At 42.4% G+C, this 18,744-nt stretch overlaps 1 protein-coding gene across 4 annotated transcripts in view; it reads left to right on the forward strand.

Annotated features, from left to right (window-relative positions):
• The window catches only part of EVA1A (eva-1 homolog A, regulator of programmed cell death), a 307,385-nt gene that overhangs the window by 97,056 nt on the left and 191,585 nt on the right, over positions 1-18,744 (forward strand). For 3 of the 4 annotated variants that reach the window (XM_074991351.1, XM_074991353.1, XM_074991352.1), the window contains exon 2: positions 6,186-6,400. In XM_074991351.1, the coding sequence (XP_074847452.1) occupies positions 6,186-6,400 (215 nt within the window). Of the gene's footprint in view, positions 1-3,577; positions 3,594-6,185; positions 6,401-18,744 lie in introns of those variants that run through there. The other variant, XM_074991354.1, reaches the window with a different exon arrangement.

Below are 18,744 nucleotides of genomic sequence, written 5' to 3' on the forward strand. Positions count from 1 at the left end.
CAAATTTTTAGGTACCATGTGCAACTGTGTGTTCTGCATACAGGTAAGAATGGCTCTGGTTACATATGAATAACTCGCATCCTATACAACTAGATGTTTCCAACCCAATTAGTTCAAAAATTATGAATCTGCTTTAAAAATTCTCAGGGGTTTTAATTCTTTTTATTTGTCTTTTGATTTCTGATCCTTAAGCATGCACAAAGTCCACGTTTTCGAGATTTTTTTCCTGATTTTTTAAAAAGGTGAGGTTTGTATGAGATCACATAAATCCAGAAGGTGGCACATTTTAGAAAGTTAGCAAATATAAAAACTAAATAGAGAATGAGATCCTTTCTGTAGAGCTTGGAGACCACCCTGTAGAATTACGTGACAGGAGTATTGAGTATTGTCTGTGCTACGTTTGTTGCAAGAACTCCTCTTAAACGGTAAGAGCTGTGTCCACAAAATTTGGTATGCAGCTTCCTCTTACCCTAATTGAAATCAAGGTCAGAGTTTGGTTGTGACTGGAAAGTGGGAAATGCCTGCAATCCCAGGATTTCCCAGAACAGGGAATGGGAGAGGGCAGAAGGAGGCAGGAGGAAAAAGGGAGGGGCACAGATGGGAGGGATGCAATACTGAGAGTGGCCATGTGGGGCAGCTGCAGCACCAAGAGAGAGGCCCACAGGGCTGGGACTCTGCCATCTTGCCTGCTGCAAAGACAGGGTAAGTAAGCAGGTCCTCTGCCCTAAACCCAGAGCCAGCTGCTATTTTGAAATAACTGTGTGAGTGTTTACACAATGCAACCTCTATTTCAAAATAATTTTGTAATAGCGGATGCCTTATTTCAAAATTAGGAAATCTCATTGTACAAGGAATAGCTCCTAGTTTGAAAGAGGCATTTCCAAATAGGGGCTGTGTAGTTAGAGAACAGAGCCTATTTTGAAATAAGCTGTAGTGCATCCGATAGCAGTATTTCGAAATAGGCTCTATTCTGTGTAGATGCTGTATCTCGAAATAGCAGAGTGCTGTGCTATTTTGGAATGAGCTATGCTAGAATACCTCTTTCAGAATAGCTTTTACAGGAATATTGCTGCTGTGTAAACATAGCCTTGCTGTCTTTAAGTCAAGACTGGAAATCTTTCTAAAATACACACTAGTTCAAATAGAAATTGAGGGCTTGACACAGAAATGTATTGGGTGAGGTTCTGTGGCATGCATTACATAGGAGGTCACAGCAGATGGTAACAATGGTCTATTGTGGTCTTAAAATCTTATGGAATGCACATTAGCCTTGGTAGAAGTGTCCAGAGTGTATCTGAATTGCACCTTTTAGAGTTTGTTTTTATGTAACACATTTTGATAACACACATTCATAGAGGATTTTTGTTGGTGAATAGGAAGTTGTATTCAAATGGCTGATCAGGTGATGTATGTTGCCAGGTGCACTGTAAAATCGGTTTCATCATTTGCTGCACACGTCTACAACCTCAGAATCGGGGACTGCTTTGCAAAACTGAAAATGCATTTCACAGAGAATAAATGCGTAAACATTAGTTTCTAATAATGTCCACATGTGTTCTCTGTTCTTATCCTGCCTCTGACTGTGAGGGGGGAAAAAGGGGTTCTATAACTCTGTTCTTTTGTAAGCCACTCCATCAGTTACTCTGCAGAAAACCAAAAAAGCAAAAAAGAAGATGGAGACTGACACAGCTACCTCTGTGAGACTGATCAGTTACTCCGGTTTCACAAAGGTGAAAAGCTGTATCTCTCAGAAGAGAAAGCACTCCAAGTTGGTAGGCAGGGAGGGGAACCTCAGCAGGGCAATGTTAAGTCATGTGATATCAAGTGGTGTCTGTAAAACAATACATAATATGCTCTCTGAAGCCTGTATTTCCCCCCTACTAAGCATATGTCTTAAGTAGTTAAAATTTGCTTTTACTTGGTAACTGAGCAGCAATTTCCTGCTTGGAATGGCTGTCGGAGGAATTGTCAAAATTACTGGTTGTTGTGGAATTTCTTTCCCCAACTTCAAAAGTTTGTGTTTGGAGTTTGATAGTGAGGGATTTTACTAATTTGCTGACACGGCTCCCTCTCTGTTAGTTTCTAAGAGTCAGACTCCTGCCCTGAGAAAAATCCTGTTCATTGTTATGACTGAAAAGAACATTTCCTTCCCCGCCCTCCACTTTTTCCTGTTTTTTTTTTTTTTTGGGTAATTGACTTTTGTTTATGTCTTCACCCTTAGAAAGTGAAACCATCCCTAAAACCCAACAGGAGACCTTTGAACCAAACAGCAACATAATATATCATGCCTACGGATTAGTTTAAGTAAGTTTTAGCCTACAAGGAATGATCCCTCTGTCCTCAGCCTCTCCAAAATGCAAGAAAACTACAAGTGAAAGGGTTGAGCCTATTGCACTTTTGCTGCCCTAAATGTTCACAAGACACAGTGATCAGTCAAAGTAATCACTCCAGCAAAATCCAAACACTGATACTAATGCTGATAGCAGTTCAGTTGCTCACTTTCCTGACCCCTGAATGCAGAAAGATGAGGCACTGGGGCTACGTCTACACTAGCCCCAAACTTCAAAATGGCCATGCAAATGGCCATTTCGAAGTTTACTAATGAAGCACTGAAATGCATATTCAGCGCTTCATCAGCATGCGGGCGGCTGCGGCACTTCGAAATTGACATGGCTCGCCGCCGCACGGCTTGTCCCGACGGGGCTCCTTTTCAAAAGGATCCTGCCGACTTTGAAGTCCCCTTATTCCCATCAGCTCATGGGAATAAGGGGACTTCGGAGTAGGTGGGGTCCTTTCGAAAAGGAGCCCTGTTGGGACGAGCCGCGCGGCGGCGAGGTGCATCAATTTTGAAGTGCCGCGGCTGCCCGCATGCTAATGAAGCACTGAATATGCATTTCAGCGCTTCATTAGTAAACTTCGAAATGACCATTTGTGTGGCCATTTCGAAGTTTGGGGCTAGTGTAGACATGGCCTGGATTTTCAAAAGCACTTTCACTGAATTGGGAGTAGTATAGGCAGATGGGGAAGGGGAAGAAGAAGCATAATGACTGAATGTCTACACAACTAGTTCTTTCTGCACTGTTTGGGCACACAGAAAAGCAGGTGGTCCATATTCCAGTATCCCCTACCTTACAATGGCTAGTGCCAATGCTTCTGAGAATGTACTTTATTTTTCATTAGCCAGTTACCATCACAAGGCTCAAGTGATGCTGTCAATGATTTGAGCTTGAATGAACTCATGTTATTCTGTTGTTGCCACTTGAAAAGAGGAGTAATGAGTTGCTCTAACATGTGATCCGCATTAATTATGGGGACTGAAAGCCTCCTGATTCTGGTTTTATGGACATGGGAGTCATGCTGAAAGACAGCTGCTTTGAGAGACACATCAAATATTCATAGGATGAGCTGAAGCAAGGGGAATCTTTACTGCATCCAGGTAACACTCCCCTTTGTCTCAGATGCAGCAAGGACTGTCACTCTCGTGTGGGCCTTCACAGTCACAGTCGACGCTGCAAATGATGATTCCAAATGGAACTACGAAGGGTGCGATCCATAGTCTACGTAGACTGAAGGATGCCTACTACCTGTCCCAAGTATGCAAGGAAGTAGGGAGAAGTTTTAACATAGTGGATCGATAACTTGTAAACTTACATTTTTTAAAGTCTGGTTTTATTATTAATGCGCTTTATCTGATAGAAATGGTTTCTGATTGCTCACCGCAGGGAGAGCTGCTATCTATCTGACTCCAATATGCATCAGGGCAAAGTAATCACCACAGTGCGGGATGCTCATTCTCCACAGGAGGAGACAGCTTTGAGCAGACCCGGGTCATTTGGCACCAGAGAGCTTCCTCACACTGGGGATGAAAACTTTTAAAAATTAAACTGTGCCCTTGCATCTCTTCTTATTTAACATAAGGGACTGGTGACAGAGGGGGATTTTGCCAGAAGAGGCATGTCCACATGGCCTGTTTACTGCTGGCAGCAGCTTCTGCTGGTAGCGACAACTCATGCAGGTATGCTAATTAGCTGTGTGATTATGCTAATGAGCTGCCATTTGCAATTGCGAGACTGCTCATTAGCATAGAGCTGCTGGGAGAACAGCTCCATGTAGACGTGTCCCTAGAGAGCTTATTTCAGTTGTTGCAGATTCATCAGAGAAGCTTGTTTCTCAAATTTTGCTCCTGCTGCTTGGAAATTAATAGGTTGATTTTGAGTAAAGACACTATTCGGAGTAAATTTTGAGGTATCTCAGCAGTATAGTTGTTTCATGACAGTACAAGGAGAGGAAAGTATCCAACATTCTATAATCAAAGCTAAATGGTGGGGCTGAACTACTTTGTTGCTTTGACTCCAAGGTCTTTGAGGAGGATTATGTTTGTCCTGGGTATCTTGTGCCCAGCTTGTGACCTCTGACTCATTTTAGCGTGACTGCCCCCTTATCCACTTGTCTAGGCTGCTCTTTAGTTGAAAAGGGCAGGGGGCTGTGGGAAAAGCCCACAAAAGTGACTATGATTATCAAGTCATAATTTATATGCTTTTTATAAAAACTTTTCATTGTTTTCCATTGTGAACACTTTCAAAGCTTTTTTTCTCTCCTTTTCTAGGCTTTTGGTTTTCCCCTTTACTCATTTGCCACTGAAAACGATAGAGAAAAGGTCAGGAAAAGGAAAAAAAAACAATACACAAACAAACAGGGATAGGGCTGTTTTGGTTTTCTGGACAGTCAGTCTGACTCCTGCCCCCTATTAAGAGCAGGTTTTGGGTCCCATGACAAGAAGGGCTAGCACCCAGTCTCCATAGCAAACACTTTCTCCCTGCTGCTGTTTGGGATGGCAGAGAGGCAGATACTAGCTGCAGAAGAAGGTGGCTCTTAATGTGGGGGCCGTCCAAGAGCTTGAGAGCAGTTTCCAGCAGAAGCAGGTGTAGAACTCATGACAGGTAGGAATACCTTCTTCTTCACTGGTTGTCAAGCTTCACAGGTCTCTGGATACAGCACCTCCAGCTGATTAAGTTAAACCCTGAAACTTGGCAAACTGCCAGTTTGTTTAGGACAAGTACTGGCTCATTTATTAATCAGACTGTATTGACATGGGGTTTGATCTCAAGAGGCACCAGGTAAAGTGGGAAATGTGGTTTTTTTCCCATCCTGTGCAGCTTTTCAGTGTTTTCTTTATGAGGAAAAAACCAAGACCTTTCCAATATTTTCCATCAAAAAGAAAGCAAGACTCCCATGCCTGCTTAACCAATTGCCTGATGGCTAGGGCTCTAAGCTTTGAATGTGGGCTACCCAGGTTCAAGTCCTTGGTTTGAATCAGGAAGGACAGGTCCTAATACATGGCTCTGCCATGTTCTGCGTACACAGCCCTAAGCACATTGCTATTAAATAGTGGGTCTTTTATGATTATTTTGACCAGAGTCTGCATTGAATCTGAGAAGACTTTGCTGACCAAAGTCTTGTTGAAATCAGCACGTTCCTGTGAAGATTTTGATTTTGGCAAATTGGCAATTCCTGATGAAAGCCTGGTTAGCTGAAAATGTCCCGACTAGATCTAGAAATGACTCTTACCTATTTCAGTAGGGGCAAGTATCACCTCTCAGGGTTGTACCAGCATGGTTAGCCCTTGGAGCTTCAGTGTGGCAGAAACAGAAGATGTTGTCATAGTGGCTTCTCTGTGAGGATCCTCTCAATCCCTTTCACTTAGGGAATCTTTAATCAGACGCTATCCCTGATGCTTGACTGATTAAAGGACCGATTCTTCTTAGTGCTTTTACTGTGATATGTGATGTTGTCGTGTCTCTGTGGGAAAAAAATTTGGCTGGTAGGGCAGATTCCTTGTAGAAAACCGTGGAAACTCCACCTAAGAAAGGAGAAAACAAACTTTTTGTCTCATTGGTTAGAAGGGGAGAAACAATTGAAGAAATTAAAATAGTTTTGAGAGTGACAGCCCAATTTAGTAACCTCCGGTCTGCTATGGACTCCTTGACCTTGCGCAGGTTACTTAATTTTTGTGTCCTTTTCCCAGGTGTGAAATGGGAGATGATGATAAAATCTCTTCACTGCAGTGCAGTGAGAGTTTGTTAGCTGGATTTTAGTTAATTAATTGTAGCTCTATATAACTTGGGGTATCATGAGCAGCGACAGGAAGGGGGTAACTCTTGTCCTCTTTTTTATTTTTTTGGCAGGTTATATATCAAAAGTGTTAAGGAACTACAGTGACCATGCCTGTGACGGACAATATGTTTCCCTAAGATGTCCTCACAGAACCACTATCAGCATCCAGTCTTCTTTTTATGGCCGCACTGTGCCAAGTCATCAGATGTGTCCCTCCCGAAACCTACAGTCCTATGCAGCTTTAATTAAGGAAGATGTTACCTGTTCAGTTGGTACTTCTCTTCAGGTATGGCATGCTAAACTCTTGTCTCTTTAATTCTGTGTTTCATCTTTCCCAGGCCATGCAGGGACTGCCCTGTGCTTGACGCCACTTAGAGCATAGATGTAAAAATGATCATTCTGGATATCATTGGCCATCTGACATGGAAGAGTATTCAACCACTGAAGAAGCTTATCGAGGGCTGTGGTGGACTCTTCACTGTGGAAAATGTTTAAATCAATGTCCAATGTGTTCCTAAAAGAAGTGCTGTAATTCAAACCAGAATGGAAGGAAATCTTATGATGTTACCTCAGAGAACAGAGTTAATGCGCACAGTAGTCCCTTCTGGCTTCCTAATCTATGAAATTGTTAATAAATAATTTGTTGCAGTGTAGATGGGACCAAATAATGTTCCTGAAGTTTGTTATAGCTTTGACTTTGAGTGGGCCAGGAATGTGATTGAAAACACAAATATATTGGAAGATCACTGGAGGATGGACTACCTTTTCACTGGAATTCCCAACATGGTAATTTTTCAACGTAGACAGCACTTCCTGAAGGGTTAATTTACATTTTGTTTTAGGATCTTTTACTTTAGTGATGTGAAATCCAGACAGAGTCTTAGTTCATATTCTCAGCTGATGTAAATAGTCATAGATAATTGAATGATGAAGAGGACTTCTGCCTCTGTAACTGTTAATTTTAGCATTCATTTATATGGAAGATATGATACCTGTATCTTTTCTTAAGCACGTGTGACTCCCACAAACCAAAGAACCCTATGTACCTTAAATATGATTGGAAAATCTGAATATTAAAATCTACTCTGGTTGATGTTGTTGACTTTAGTGGGGGCTACTCCTTGGAGTACCAATCAATACATGCATTAGTCTTTGCAGGATCAGGGATTTGGATTGCAAGCTTTTTGGGACAAAGGCGTTCAGTTTTACTTATGTTAAGTACCCTGCCTATTTATGGCTGTAAGTCAGTAAGAATTAGTATTAAATGTGATAGCAGAACAAAAGGTTTCAAGGAACAAGTCATCTGTAGAGCAAAGAAACATTTTGTCGTAATTTTGGCAAATGTCCAGTGCTCTCCTTATAGCTCCTAACTGAGGCATCTACTGTAGTCGGACACTTTTAGAGAAATTTACAGTTTATTTGAAAAAGCTGACCTGAGTGCTTTTGCTCCTACACATCAGTGGTAAATACAGAAGATAAATTACTGGGGCAATGAGTGCCCTGTAAGAAAACCACATGCTGACAGACTCGCAGTTGCTTTTGTAACACTAATACTGCATATCAGGTGGTTGGGAGTCTCCTTCTGTCATGCCAGAATTCACAGTAAAGGAAGGCTTTCCCAGGTATGATGGTGATTGTGACAAGAAAGACCACATGCAGACATGCTGGGTGGGCAGGAGGATGTGGTGATTAAAGACAAAGGATTTTGCTGGGGCCAACCCATCCTCTCATTTATTTATTTGTCGCCAAACTATGCTTTTCAAAATCTTCTCAACCAAGTTGTGTTTGCATGCATGATAGTTACAGACATGCACTTAGTTCTTTCCTTTATTGGCAAGTGGCGTGTTTGAGATGCCTCCTCAGCATCTGGAATAACAAGATAAGAGGAGAGACATAATGCTGTTTTTCACGTGGTGATTTATTTGCAAGAGTGAGTTAATAACAATCTCAGGTGCTTGGCAGGGTTCTCAAAGAGCCATCAAAATTAGGGAGGAAGGGGACTTAGAGAAGGCCTTAGGTCCAGCTCCTGGCACTAAGGTAGTGTCTGGGATTGGCCACTGATGGAAGACAGGGTCTTGTGTAGCTGGACCTTTGGTCTGATCCACTATGACTGTTCTTATGACATGCTCAGCCGACCACTAGTTTAAAACCACTGTTTAGAGGATGAGTTTACAAAGTGACTGAGATTTAATTGTTTCTGTTTACCCCTAAGAAGGGCCATACTGGGTCAGAGCAATGATCCCGCTAGCACAGCATCCTCTTTTCTGATGGTGGTAACTGCCAGGTGCTTCAGGGGGAATGATGCTGGTATTCTTAGCCAGCCAGCCCAGGACTAAGGCGTTCTGACTTCAGTTTCCTGTCCTATGAATGATTTCCTGTGTAAGATGGGGCAAGTCATTTAGTGTCTCTGTACCTCAGCTCCCCATCTGAAGAATGTGGGTACAAGCATCTTCTTTCCTCACCAGAGGAGGAGAAATAGGTTAATGATTGTGAGGTGTTCAGATACTATAGTGATGGAAGACATAGAAGTACTTTGACATCCTCCTTCAAACTATGTTCCTCTCGATCATGCAGAGTCCCTCTCAAAACCTTCTCTCATCCTGGTACTCACGCCATGATCCATGCTGCCTGGACAACATGCTCTTCCTCATCTTGGCTACGTCTACACGTGCACGCTACATTGAAATAGCTTATTTTGATGTAGCAACATCGAAATAGGCTATTTCGATGAATAACGCCTACACGTCCTCCAGGACTGGCAACGTTGACGTTCAACTTCGACGTTGGGCAGCACCACATTGAAATAGGCGCTGCGAGGGAACGTCTACACGCCAAAGTAGCACACATCGAAATAAGGGTGCCAGGAACAGCTGCAGACAGGGCCACAGGGCGGACTCAACAGCAAGCCGCTCCCTTAAAGGGCCCCTCCCAGACACAGCTGCACTAAACAACACAAGATCCACAGAGCCGACAACTGGTTGCAGACCCTGTGCATGCAGCATGGATCCCTAGCTGCCGCAGCAGCAGCCAGAAGCCCTGGGCTAAGGGCTGCTGCCCACGGTGACCATAGAGCCCCGCAGGGGCTGGAGAGAGAGCGTCTCTCAACCCCTCAGCTGATGGCCACCATGGCAGATCCCGCTATTTCGATGTTGCGGGACACGGATCATCTACATGTGCCCTACTTTGACGTTCAACTTCGAAGTAGGGCGCTATTCCCATCCCCTCATGGGGTTAGCGACTTCGACATCTCGCCGCCTAACGTCGATTTCAACTTCGAAATAGCGCCCAACACGTGTAGCCGTGATGGGCGCTATTTTGAAGTTGGCGCCGCTACTTCGAAGTAGCGTGCATGTGTAGACGCGGCCCTTGTGCACCAGCTGACTTACATCTATGTCAGATGCTTGGTGTATTACAGGAAACCCGCCACAAGTGCTGACAACTGAGTTTTTAAACTCAGTGGTACAGAGCATACATGAGGCTATTGTGTTTGCACCCTGTTTGATAATAAGTAAAAAATGAACCAAATCGGGATCCTTCACACTTAAATCACTACAGCTAATTAAAACTAGATTGCAGCAATCAGTCACTCTGAAATAGGGGTGTTGGGATGTTACTAATACTCTTCATGACAAGGGGATCTCTTGGTATCAATGAGTTGCATTTAATTCCCATTTAAGGGATCCCTCCTGCCAAGAAGTACAGTTTGGAAGCCTTTTCTGTGTAAAAGTAAGTAAGTAAGTAAAAAAGAAAAAGGCTGAAGTTGATTACAATGAGATTTATCACGGTTAATCCAAGGCCCCTGCCTAGTCCTTGGGGTCAAGTGCCAGAATCCCTTGCTCTCAGTACTTTTCGTTTGAAACAAAGGGTATGCCACATGGGAATGCTGATCTGAAACATTACATCAATGACTTGGAGCTGCAGATTTCTGTTATTTTAACATAGTGAAGTAAGATTCAATGTGTGATTTCCCAATGTGTGAAGACTTTGAATAGTAAACAGTGAAGAGTATCAGAGAGGTAGCCAAATTAGTCTGCATCTTCAAAACCAACAAGAAGTCCTGTGGCACCTTATAGACTAACAGATATTTTGCAGTATAAGCTTTCGTGGGAAAAGACCCACTTTGTCAGATGCATGCATGGGTCCAGAGGAGGGTCTCATATTGGGCTTTCTGTCTCAGACTGAAGTGATTGAGTTGCCACTTGGCTGTTGGGCCAAATGAATGCATGGTGCAGGTCACATGACAGATTAAAGGTGTGTAGAAAATCAGACACTATTTCTGTATCCTCAGATTTGCAGTGCATTTTCAAACAGCCCCCATCTGGGTTATAGTTCCCTGGATTTCAATATCCGTAGTCTGAGGTTCATCGCAGTGCCAGCTGGACAAAAATTGGAACAGCTTCTGTCATCTTTTTGAAGCAGTTGTTGCACTTTCTCAGTGTTGATGTGTGGGAAATGATGATCCATTTCTTCCCCTTTTGGTCTAACTTTGGATATATTCGACTCTGTGACAGTGGCAGTACTGTAGTGCTGAAAGCCATCCACTACCACTGACCTGTATTCTGCTGCTTCTAAAATTCCACATAGTTGCTGATAGGGAGATAAGACATCAGTGCCAGTGCGAAACTAGGGTGTTGGGGCAGAATAGGAACATATACATGGTCCCCTTGGCTGGTCAGGGGACCCAAGCAGTTGCAACTATCAAATTTTGTAGAGGGTGTGGGGATAGAAGGAGGCTGCAACAGCTGTGTCCTATTTATTGTGCCTCCTGGCTTTCTCTTTTCCTTCTTTTAAGTGGAAGAGGCAGCCAGAATCCTGAAGCATTAAGGGTCACAGTATTAAATACAAATGTTTAATTTGTACCCACAAAATATGTCTGATCACCAATAGCTTATTGTGTACACCAAATACACACTCCTGTGGATGGAATGGGTATTTTCATGTTTTGCACACACTCATGCAGTTACCATTGCATAGCAGACTTGGTGAAAAATTGTTATTTTTGGATCAGTGGCTAAACTGGAAAAAAATTCATTTTAGGTGAACCAGCATTTTTTTTCCAAAACAAGAACAATTAATTGCTGATCAACTGCAACATCTCATTTCCTCCAAAATGATATGTTCTGTGTCATTTTGAGTGTGTTTTTCCTTTCTTTTATTAGCTTAATGTAGCTGAAATTCAACAGATTTTGGAACCAAAAATTGAAGTGTTTTCTTTAGAAAATGTTGAAATGAAACAATCTTTAAGGTACTACAGGATTGCTTGTTATTTTTGAAGCTACAGACGAACACTGCTGTTCCTCTGAGATTGTCTTTTAAAGCTTCTATTAAAGGTAGAGGAAAGAGAGAAAAGCAATTAAAATTTTGGAAATGTCAAATATTAAGTAAAGTTTTCATTTTAACAATATCCCTTTTTCCTTTTCTTTTTCGCTGTTGAGAAATTTTAAAAGGAAAATAACTCTGTCAGTTGTGCATTTTTTAAAAAGATGGTAGTAACAATCCATTTTGGGTCAGAAAAGAGCAATTGTCTGAGATGGACTGAAGCTGTTATTTTTGCTGTAGTTGTAAAAAGTACAATCCAGGGTGACCATCCCTCCCATTTTGGGTGGGACAGCCTTGTATTTCAGGTGCCATCCTGGGGTCCTGATTTATTTTGACAAAGGGGCTAATTGTCCCATATGCCACTTTTTTACGAGCGCAGTTGGCTGCTCCTGGTTCTGGCTTCCTGCAGGTACAGGAGCCGGGTGCCAGACCTGCATGGCAGCATAACTGCCACATGGCTTACCTGGCTGAGGGAGCCAGGAGCTGGACCTGCAGGGCAGTGTGGCAGCCTCCCAGCTTCCCCTAGCTCAGGGAAGCCAGGAGCCAGACCTCGTGGCTGCCACCCAGCTTTTCACGGGTGCCGGGAGCCAGATCAGTGCGGCTCCTGCCGGGCTTCCCACAGCTGGTGGAAGCCAGAAGCTTTGCTGGCCAGGGTGCAGTCCCGTTCCTGGTGCCCCAAATCATGTGGCAGCCGAGAACTGCAGCTGTCCACTGCAGTCCACCCACAGGAGGGTGGCAGCCTCCCCAGGTCAACCACTGACTGACTCCCACATAGGTGACCATCTGTCTCATTTTGGCCAGGATGGTGTCATTCCCCCATGCCCCATATATGGCCCAGAGAGATATGGTCACCCTAGTCCAATCCCATTTTTTAGCAAACAAATGCACAAAAGGGGAGAGATAAGAAGAGCAAAGATTGAAAATGCAACTTGTGTCTCTGACTCTTACTGGCAATTTTAGAAACACGGACCTGGCACAGTCTTCTCCACATTCTGGCAAACTTGTATCAGCATTGGGGTGCTTGGTGCATTGCTTTCCTCCTTCTGGCTGACAGCAGTGTTGTGATAGTTTTAGCCACCAAAACTAGACTCTTTAGTAGACGGAAGGTAAAAGAACAAGGTTAGGAAAGGGAAAAAAATAAGGTGGGGAAAGAAAAGTGAGAGAGGAGACAAAAGTGTCTTATCCCAGGTGGTGGTCAGAATTGTAGCCAAAGTTGAAGGAGGTGGTGGTGATATCATGTAGGTCCTTCTCTGAGGCTCAGTCCAGTCAGAATATCTCTCAGAATGAGGACACCAAAGGTCCAGCGGTACAACAAGAGATCCTGGCTTTCCAGGAGATGGTGCATGTGATGATCATGACTGTGAAACTTGCTGTTTCATGTCCACCTTTCTCCCAGCCAGCAATGGTGGTTAGTTTTATTCTCCTCCACAAAATCTATTTTTAAGGACACTCCAGTGGGAGTGACAGGTGTAACAGCTCAGGACTCTTTATATTGTTTTCCAGTTATGTTTGGTTGCTGACTCACCACTCTTGGTCCATTGACTTCAAGTTCCACACTCATGTTGTTCCCCAGAGTCCGTCAGTTATATCTATGGGGCTTTTTATTTGGACTAATTTAGTCATTCTGTCTCCTTTTTACATTATTTCCCATCAACATTTACGGTTCTAGCTATTGTGATTCTGTATGAACTTTGACTCACTTCTCACAGTGAGAACCACAAGGGTAAATTCGTAGGTCCAATTAATGCAATATTTTCCACCCTGTAAGTGATGGAGTGGGTCCATTATGCACCACTGCTTCCCATAATGGTACTTCCCTGCCCAGGACCTGTCCTATGATTTGTGGCCCAGGGTCTGTTTCCAAACTCTGTGAGTAGGGGGAAATGGTGGCTAAATGCACTTCTCCTGCAATCTCAGATGGGTTGACCAATGGCCTGTTTTTGTTCCAAACCATTTTCAAATTATTTGAGGAGATTTCTGATGAAAGTAAATGGTGATAGGATTCTGTGGGCAGGGAGACTGTGAATTATGAGCCTATGGAGACTGACGGGCGGGGGGCACAAACACAACTATGTGAGGGCTCTGCCTTCATCAAGAATGGCTGTGTGATCACTTCATTCATAGTACTAAATATTTATAGGGTAAATTGTAAGTTCCTGGAGGCAGTGACTGTATCATTTTATTTGTCTCTAGAACTCTGAGGACAATGGCATCCCAATGCCAGTTGAGCCCTTTTGCTGCTACTATTTATGAGTACATTAGTTCATTAGAATAAAATCTCCCCTCTCCTACTTGTGAGCATACATGTTGTAAGTCTGAATGCTCCTGGACTATGGAAACGTTCAGATCTGGATCCAAAGTTTGCAGCTTGGGGGGTGGGTGTGTGTGTGTGTGTGTGTGTGTGTGTGTGTGTGTGTGTGTGTGTGTGTGTGTGTGTGTGTGTGAGAGATATAAAACATCACTGTGTATGCCCACACACACGATCTGGATCCAAAGTTTGCAGCTTGGGTTGTGTGTGTGTGTGCGCGTGCGCATGTGTGATATAAAATAAGTTCATTTTTGCACTAGAACAGAAAGAGCAGTACAAACTGTTAGCTTGTGTGGCCCAATAAGAAATAAGTGTGTGTAATTAAAAGCCATATAAAATTATTGTCCATGTCTAAAATATATGAGAGAGATGAAGTAGGTAAAGTAAGATACACAACAAGAGGGAGGCGCTTGGGATAAAATGGGATTTTTTTATGCACATAAATCTTTCTGTAACTCCATGTTCTTGAATAAACATTCCTGATGTTATTAATTTACCACATTAAACATAACTGCAGGGTTCTGTGGAAGAGCATAGACTAAATTTTAAACTGTTTGACATCATTTGTTATCACATACATAGACTATGTCTCAAGGCAAGTTTTTATCAGTAATATCCCCTTATTAAGAAGTTGACAGAAAATAAAGGTTTTGTTTTCAGGAAAACAGAAGGCACTGTAGAGCTGCTGTGTTTCTGCTTCCACACATTTGTCAAGCAGAAAGCAGGCTAAATTCTGCTGTCAGATATCTATGCATAGGTCCCACTGAAACCAAGGGGAACTGCACCTCAGGGCGGGGGGGGGGGGTCAAAATTCAGCCTTGTGACTTATTTGACTCAGTGCTCCCTGCCGACCCACTGTGTACTGTTTGTAAAATACTCTGGAACTGAATAAAGGAATCATGCTTTTCTCATTAGAAGCATTAGTTAGCCTTTGGAACAAGAGATCTTGGCATTGCTTCTGTTTAGTTTGGGTCTATTTCACCTTTCCCAAGCTTGGTCAGTAGCATGGATCAGGAAGGCTGCTGAGGTGGTACTTCCTCTTGTCCTTTAAGTGAGCTACACGATACTTTCTCTGTCACCATATCCAGCTGTTCTATCACAGTGGGAGGCAGTCCTGTAAAAGATAGTGGATTCCTTACATTTTAAGCACCTAATTCCCTGAGACATTGTTTCTCTTCACTGGCAAGCTTTAATAATATGAAGTCAAGGCAGCAATATGACAATGGTTGATGAGAAGATCAAGCAAGCTTTTCCGCAGCTCTCCAGCTTCTGTACCAGCAGGCAAATATTGTACTGATTATAGGGTGATGGGGGTAGAAACTGTTTTACCGTAACATTTTTTCATGAACATTGGAGAAAGGGAAGGCAAATGTATTTCAAGTGATCCTAGTTTCCTAGTGAGCCAACCACTGTGACTCTTGTATCAGAGTCCCCGCTGCCACCTATCTCCATTGCAATGAGTTTATTATAAAACGTATTTACTTTACAGTAGCCTCTGGCATCCTCAATAGAGACTGGGGCACCTTTGTGCTGTGTGCAGTACAAATATGTAAGAAAAGCCAGTCCCTGCTCTGAAGCCATTATATTCTAAACATTGGCTTGGTCTACACTAGACCTTAAAAGTCAATTTCAGATATGCAGTTCTAGTTACAGCAATTGCATAGCTAGAATCGACATATCTGAAATCAACTTACCTGATTGTCTTCAGTGAGGGAGGTCGACGGAAGCGTTTCTCCCATCGACCTTCCTCACTCCTCATGATAGCGAGGAGTACAGGGGCCGACTGCTGACCCCAGACAGATCAATTTCGTGCGTCTCTACCAGACATGCAAAATTGAACTTCAGAAGATTGACCCTGACTAGGCTGATCTTCCTGGAATTATAGACATGCCCATAGAAGCCAAAGGGACTGAGGGAAACAAGGCCACAGAGCAGGTCAGCACCAGAGCTGGGAATAGAACCCGGAGCTATTTAGTCTGTCATGGGCTCAATGGACCATTCTGCTTCTTGGTAAATTTGTGTTAATATATCACAGTGTTTTATGGGCTGCCTCAGTGATGGGTTTCTGTTTCAGCCTTCCAACATATAGAAATCTTCAGTGAACTTTAGTGCTCCTGGGCTTTAAAAGGAATGGTGAGGCAGAGCTTAACCACATAGTGCTAGCTGCTGTACAAAGGCACGCACCACGACATACTCTGCAGAAATTACTGTCCTTTCCAAACTCAACCTAGAAATCAGGGACTCATGCAATTTATCACATGTATGGTGCCCAGGCTGCACTGTGTTGGGAATGTAAGTGTGGCTCCCTCACAATGTAAATAGGTTAATATTTGTAAGTGGCAAAAATGTTTGATACTACATCTGTTCAGGAGCAGTGGCTAATATCTATCCGTTTAGTTTCCACATTGCCTTATCTGGGAAATCTTCAGCCGGACTGAAATTGCTCTTCAAACCAGTCTGATTGCATACCATGAGATGATGGATTGTTTGTCTCTAGTATCAGAGGGGTAGCCACGTTAGTCTGTATCTTCAAAAACAACAAGAAGTCCCATGGCACCTTATGGACTAACAAATATTTTGGAGCATAAGCTTTCATGGGCAAAGACCCGTTGAAGCAAGTCTTTGCCCATGAAAGCTTATGGTCCAAAGTATCCATTTATCTCTAGTTTCTGTTTCAGTCACCACCCCTCAATCTCAGCTGGGGCGAGACTGCTCCTCAGAGTACCTGCTGTAGTGCGTTGAGCAGTCTAGGTGTAAAAGCTCCATGGTCTGGGGTGTCCTTCACGTCCATGGGAAGTGTTAAACATCATAATGGGATTTTGCTGCTGCTGCTGCTGTGCGTTTTAAACATTCCAGTCCTGTCATCCCATGACTCCTACTTACAGTCTCATTGATGTTTTCATAGTAATAGATCTTCTTCTTTGAAGATGACAGCTTTTTAATACTGATAGCTGTTGAGTCCCTCAGCCTTAATTAATGTCAAGACAATATGTCAGTATTCTTAAGCCAGTGTTTATAGTAGATGTTCATCAAACCATTCCCCTTCAACCTGCCAAACGTATTCCTTTTTGAGTGCTTTACATCTGAAAACATACCTGGGGATTCATTCAAACTTAATCTTGCTCCAAGGCCATATTAATTGCATCCTGGTATGTTTAGACAACATGTGACATAAAGGTGCATGCAGTTACACGTTCTAGGCCAGCACAGCATGACACTGCAATTTCCTGTGGTGTAAGTAATGGCAATCTGTAAATCTACTGAGATTGTATATTCTATAAAACCTTTTTGTTTCATGTCTACAGTGCCTAGTGCAACAGGTTTCTGATTTCCAATGGGGTCTATAATCATGATTACTATACAAGTCATATGTAATAATAATCACGGGCCACTAATCACATGGCATGTTGATTTGGTGCATGCACTAATCACAAGGCATGTTGAGTTGGTGCATGATAAAGAGGTCTGATTTATAGCAGTTGCTTGACACAGCTTCAGACAATTACCTTTATGTCCAAGCTACAGTGATAGTACTTCCTTGATTAGTTCTCCTTTTTCTGCCCCAGTCAGGAATTTGTTCTGCTTTCGCACACAACTCCTATCAAAACCCTCTGACTCCAGGAACTTAAGTAATTTTGCATTAAGGTCTGGGTGATCCTTTGTGAATGCCCATGATTTCTTCATGTACATTGTTCAGGATTATTTACAGATTTTTTTTTCCTTTAAATCTCGAACACTTGTTTGAGTTACAGTTTGAAATATTACAATGTTATTTTACAAAGTATAAAATAACACAAAATCAACACATTATGATTATGATTATATACAACAATATTTATTGTATGAAAACCCAGTTGTAAGAATAATCAAAATGAAATAACTGATCCTCCAGACATTTTAAGAGAGGGAACCTAGATACTCCATACTTTGTACCAATGGGTAATATAGACAGAATAAAGGCTGTGCCATTTGTTACTGTACTTTTAAATGCAAATCTTGTGACCTAGCTAGGTAGATCACAGGTAAATATGTTGGTGTACTTACTTGTAACTCCAGTGGCTTCAGTGGGGTTGCACCCATTTACACCAGGACTGAATTTGGTCCAATCACACTTGTATAGCTAGATAGTAAGATTCCACAATTGTAATTCTGATGCCAGAATATTGGCTGAGTCAGTGTGAAGTGATGGAAACAACAGCTACGAGCATGTACGAGAGCTCTTTTTGTTCAGACTGTAGTGTGCTTGAATCATCACTGGGATTCTCAGCCTGTTACCATGCAATTTTTAAGTTCTCGGACATCTTTGGCTTTTTTTACACTTTACTATGAATTACATCCATACGAGAACATAAGCTTTCGCCTATTAAATGCTCATACTAAATATTTAGATTTATGCCCATCTTCATGATGAATGGACATATTTCTAATTTAAGGATGCATGAAACTCTTTTGTTGTCAGTTTCAGTGCCATACTAGTTGAAACATCCTTTAGTATGGGTCTTCCTTGTTGTTTCATACTTGGCAGGAGTGATACATGTTCCAGAGTCATCTTTGTGCCTCTCTGATGAAGGATATTGTAAGTAGAACAGTTTGGGGGTGAATTGCTGGTTCTATTGAAGTCCATGAGAATATTACTGTTGACTTCAGTGGGGTCAGGATGTCATCCTGGGTGTGTGAACTCCAGTGACTACAATAGTATTAAAGCAGAAATATTGCCCCTAGGTGTTAAACTCAGTAGTGGTGTATGTAAAATGAATGATGTGCAGGCTAAGTAATTCTTTGTGAGAACTGCAAAGAGACCAGAAAGTGAGCATATATGTGGGATGTGGGTTTTTAAAGCATCTTCTTGCAGTGACCCAACTGAATTTATTTTTAAAACTTTTATTTCATTTAACAGAGAACACCCCTCCCCTCTACGCCTGTTAAAGAGAACAATGAAGTTGATTATTAAGCGTGTATTTTCTCAGCACCCACTGGAAAGATCTGATTTTGATATTGCAGCA

The sequence above is a fragment of the Carettochelys insculpta genome, chromosome 3 (assembly GCF_033958435.1).
Source record: "Carettochelys insculpta isolate YL-2023 chromosome 3, ASM3395843v1, whole genome shotgun sequence".
Lineage (NCBI taxonomy): Eukaryota > Metazoa > Chordata > Testudines > Carettochelyidae > Carettochelys > Carettochelys insculpta.